Source organism: Enhydra lutris, unplaced genomic scaffold (genome assembly GCF_002288905.1).
Source record: "Enhydra lutris kenyoni isolate GAN:26980312 unplaced genomic scaffold, ASM228890v2 scaffoldscaffold21, whole genome shotgun sequence".
Classification (NCBI taxonomy): domain Eukaryota; kingdom Metazoa; phylum Chordata; class Mammalia; order Carnivora; family Mustelidae; genus Enhydra; species Enhydra lutris.
Window position 1 is genome coordinate 36,095,697 of NW_019154105.1, and position 4,895 is coordinate 36,100,591.

Sequence of the window (4,895 nt, forward strand, 5' to 3'; positions counted from 1 at the left end):
GGGGGGAGCAGGCTCCCTGCTAAGCAGAGAGCCTGATGTGGGGCTCGATACCAGGATCCTGAGATCATGACCTGAGCCGAAGGCAGAGGCTTAACCCACTGAGCCACCCAGGCGCCCCGGTCATTTGCTTTTTAGTGTGTTTGAGTTTTAGAATTTTAATATTTCCTACTTTAGCAATAACATAACTTGGGGCAACATGTTAGTTCTCTGGGAAATCTCTATGTGATTTCTGTAATTACTTTATTCCCTCCTTGATTTGTGATCTAAAGATCATTTAGTATTTGTCTACCTTGCCTTACCTCATATAAAGATCAAATAAGAAAATATACAAACTTAAAATTTTTTCAGGAACCTGAGTAGCAAACTGCCTTTGGCTCAGGTCATGTTCCTGGGGTCCTGGGATCTAGTCCTGCATTGGGCTCCCTACTGAGCAGGGAGCCTGGTTCTCCCTCTCCCTCTGCCTGCCACTCCCCCTGCTTGTGTTCTCACTCTGTCAGATAAAAAATTAAAATCTTTGGGGCGCCTGGGTGGTTCAGTTGTTAACCGTCTGCCTTCAGCTCTGGGAATGATCCCGGAGTCCTAGGATCGAGCGCCGCATCGGGCTTCTTCTTGCTCAGTGGGGAGCCTGCTTTTCCCCCTCCCACTCCCTCTGCCTGTGCTTCTTCTCTCGCTGTGTCTCTCTCTGTCAAATAAATAAAAGCTTTTTAAAAGAAAAGAAAAGAAAGAAAAAAAGAAAACCTTAAAAAAATTAAAATCTTTAAAAAAAAAAGTTAATATTTTTTTTCCCAGAGCCACCCAGGCTGCTCTGTCAAACTGTCTGCAGTACACTGACCCCCTCAGAGGCCAGGTCTCTTATTCCTATATGAATGTTTTGAAAACTGCAAAATGGGGACACCTGGGTGGCTCAGTGGGTTAAGCCTCTGCCTTCAGCTCAGGTCATGATCCTGGGGTCCTGGGATCAAGACCAACATCGGGCTCCTTGCTCAGCAGGGAGCCTGCCTCTCCCTCTCCCTCTGCCTGCCGCTCCCCCTGATTATGCTCTCTATCTGACAAATTAATAAAATCTTAAAAAAAAAAAAGGCAAAACAAAACTACAAGAGGCAGTATATCGTCTGATCTTGCACGGGAGGGATCCTGAACCGTCTGAGTGCTCAGCACTGTCCCAGCACCTGAGAGGTCTGAGTGAAAAGTATGGGAGCTTCCATGGGACTGGCCCTTTTTAATTAATTCCAAGTTTGTCAATTAATTATGGAATGTTTAGAGAGCCGACAGTAACCTGAACAGTACATTCCATGTTGCATCAATTTCAATTTTCCCCGGGAGCCACAAGAGTATTAATAAGAAGGAGGTACTTTCCATCTCCTCAGAGCAGCGTGTATGTGGGGGCGGGAGGCTTGAGGGGAGGTTGCGGAGGATGAAGAAATAGGCCAGGAGAGAGCAGTCAGCAGAGTCCTCGAGCAGAACAGGGCCGGGCAGGGCGCGGAGCTGGCCGTGCGCATCTATCTGCTCAGTGCCGGCTGCCTCGGAGACATACCTACCGATTGGGCCTTATCTGCTGCTCAGAAGATCTGATCTGGTTCTCCTGACCTGTCACTGACTTGTTGAAGATCCTTCCTACTTAGAATTCATTGCTCATTTCTCATTCATGAGGGATTCACTTGCAACCAGAAGCAGATGACATCCTTGTCTGTTAACACTCCACCAGAGACCCCTGGGATTCTTCTGTCCTGCCCCTCCTTAGTGAGTAACAACATGACTGCTTTTTCCAGTCATGACTTAAACTGAAGCAATGTTATTTTTTAAAGATGACTTCCAAGGCACAGACACATTTTCTCTTCTACTTTTATGACTCATCTAAGGGAGAAGAGATATAAAGATAGATAAATAGATTTAATGTGAGTTTGAGTTCTTCTAAAAGTTAACTTCTTGTAGTAGGGATTTATTTATTTATTTGTTTGTTTATTTATTTAATTTTTTTATTTTTAAAGATTTATTTATTTATTTGATAGAGAAAGACACAGCGAGAGGTGGGAGAGGGAGAAGCAGGCTCCCCGCTGAGCAGGGAGCCCCAAACGGGGTTCGTTCCCAGGACCCTGGGATCATGACCTGAGTGGAAGGCAGATGCTTAACAACTGAGCCACCCAGGTACCCCTGTAGTTAGGGATTTAAAAAAATAGGAAAAAAATTAGGAATGCAATCACTAAATAAAGGGCATATATAAGTCATCGAGACAACTGATGAATACAAAGCAGAAGCCCTTTGAGTCAGAATTTAATATTAATTTTTAACTCAAAGGCACTTATGAAAATTGTATAGTATATTTTTGCTGGAGAGAGGAGCTAAAATTATGGTCATTGAAGAAGCAGTGCCTTTAAAAATAAGATAAATGATTTTGGATATGTGAGGAACAGTTTAAAATGTAATATGCAAAATAAAAAGACTACCATTTATTTATCGAAGGCTGACTTGTCTGTCAGATACAGTGCTGAGCACTTTATCTGCTTTAATCCATACCACAACCTTTTGAAATGAGTGGTCGTAACACCATTTATAAATGAGGAAGAAAGACCTAGAGAGCCTGGGTAGACGCAGTTATCAGTCAGGAATCCAGCTGGGGCCTTTCAGACTCTGAAGCCTGAATTCCTGAAATCTCTGCTGTGACAGCTTATGCTAATTCCTTAGAATAAGGGAAGCAGACATGAGAAGAGAGTTTGAGAGAGAATGTGATTCCCCTGGAACCTGGTCTGTGAGTTGCTTTCATTCATGTGCTGAGACACTGGTGGCACGTGAGTCTGTCCTCTGAGGGCGTCTGGTGTCAGGAGTGGCAGGGGTAAGAGTCTCCAGACATGGCTAGGAAGAGGAGAGTGTAGACTGACTCTAGAAACATAAAAAACATGGAAGGAACCAAAGATCTTTCGTAGCAACCCAGACAACTTGAGACCCTCTTTTGCTTTTATTTTATTTTATTTATTTTTAAAGATTTATTTATTTATTTATTTATTTGATAGAGAGAGAGAGAGAGAGAGACAGTGAGAGAGGGAACACAAGCTGGAGGAGTGGGAGAGGGAGAAGCAGGCTTCTTGCCGAGCAGGGAGCCTGACGCAGGGCTCGATCCCAGGTCCCTGGGACCATGACCCAAGCCGAAGGCAAACGCCCAACAACTGAGCCACCCAGGCGCCTCCCTCTTTTGCTTTTAAAAGGAAAAAAGAATACTCCAGATTTTCTTTCTAAAGTCTCTTTTTCTCCTCTAGATTGAAACAATTGGGAAAAAAGTGTCTTCAAAGAGAATTCCATATGCTCCTTCTGGGGAAATTCCAAAGTTCAGTCTTCAGGATCCGCCAAACAAGAAACCCAGAGTATAAACATTGCCATTTTTATTTGTAATTTTTTTGGTACTTTAGGATAGCAGATATCTACCTGATATTAAATGGTAAACGAACAAAGTGTTTTTAAGGAAATAAGCTATTTTTTTAATAATCAAATTTATATTAGCTGTACGGGAATTAGCATATCTGGTATTATGAATCTAGAATATTTTTTACATATTTTTATAATGTTGTTACTTCAGTGATTGGATGAGTCGTAAATAATCATGTCGGTTTTAATGGCGTCGATTTTTGTAAAATAAAAATTAAACCTGAAACACTTTTTACTTTACAAAATGTCCATAGGCAGCACTTTTAATATCATATTATAAGGGAAAAGGCACTCTTTGGTTTTTCTGATCATTGGTTTATTTACTTGTCATTAAATATGTATTTTAAATGATGAGATTGCTGTCCTAAATACTGGGCTAAACCTGCTACTGTTTCAAAAAGTGTTCTGGAGACTTAGAGATTTCCAGCTTAACTGGGTAAGGCGTTTGCCAAGCCGTTTCCTGTCTCTCTGAACCTGGAAGGAGGATGCAGCGGACAGAATGGGGCCTTGTGTGCTTTTCTTTTTTTTTTTTTTTTCCTTTGGATGTGCTCAAAATATTTTCCCTATGCTTCCACGTTACTAGTGACACTACAAGTTTGGTTTGGGTAATGTTCCTTTGCTCCTTTTGTTTTAAGGAGCTGTGTTGTTTTTTTTTACCCCCAGAAGATCATCACTGCTCAATTCCAATCAATTCAAGTAAGACTGAACGGCAATTTTATTTTTAACATGAAGAGAATATCAGTATTGGTCTAGTTTATTCTTCACATCTCACTTTTTCTCACCGATCACTATTTTTTTAGTTCAAGAGCCAAAAATATTTGTTACCTCTATTTTGCATTTTTATTTCTATAGCTCGTTGAAGTTTCCCCTTTTTCTTTAAATAAGAAAACCAATATAATCTCATGTATGAACTTAAAGTAGTAGATTTTACAAATTCTGTATAGCATAACTCTAAAATGAGAATTTTTATATGTTTCCATGTGCTTTTTTCTTATGTCTCTTACTGACTTTTATTTTCTCTTGTCCTTTATCATTATTGAAATATGTCAGATGTCCATCTGGTGCTTGTGCTTTGCTGAGAATGTACAAATCAAGTGAACGATACAGTGTCATCCTTTAGGAATTTTGCAGCTCAGTAAGAATGCAGAGACAAATATACAGATGAGGACAGACATCTGTACCGATATCAAATACATAAATAAAATATTCTCTATCAACAATTGTGTGGGTGTATTTTTTGTCATAGTGCAAGTAACAAATGAGTTGTGACAGTCTGACATTAGACAGAAAAATATTACTCCTTTTTTGAGAAAAGGGTATTACATCATTCAAATGTTGTAAGAAAGGGTGGGGATTTAGCAAATAGATCACATATTGGCAAACCAAAGCTCATGGGCCAAATCTGGTGAGCCACCTGTAAGCTAAGAATGGTTTTCACATGATTACATTTTAAATGGTTATGTAAGTCCCCAATTTTG

General features: G+C 40.3%; 1 protein-coding gene across 3 annotated transcripts in view; it reads left to right on the plus strand.

The window, feature by feature from the left end:
- The window catches only part of LOC111148973 (UDP-glucose 6-dehydrogenase), a 35,072-nt gene extending 30,447 nt beyond the window's left edge, over positions 1-4,625 (plus strand). For all 3 annotated transcript variants that reach the window (XM_022505830.1, XM_022505832.1, XM_022505831.1), the window contains exon 12: positions 3,252-4,625. In XM_022505830.1, the coding sequence (XP_022361538.1) occupies positions 3,252-3,362 (111 nt within the window). In that variant the 3' untranslated portion in view covers positions 3,363-4,625. The remainder of the gene's footprint in view (positions 1-3,251) is intronic.
- The last annotated feature ends 270 nt before the right edge of the window (positions 4,626-4,895 follow it).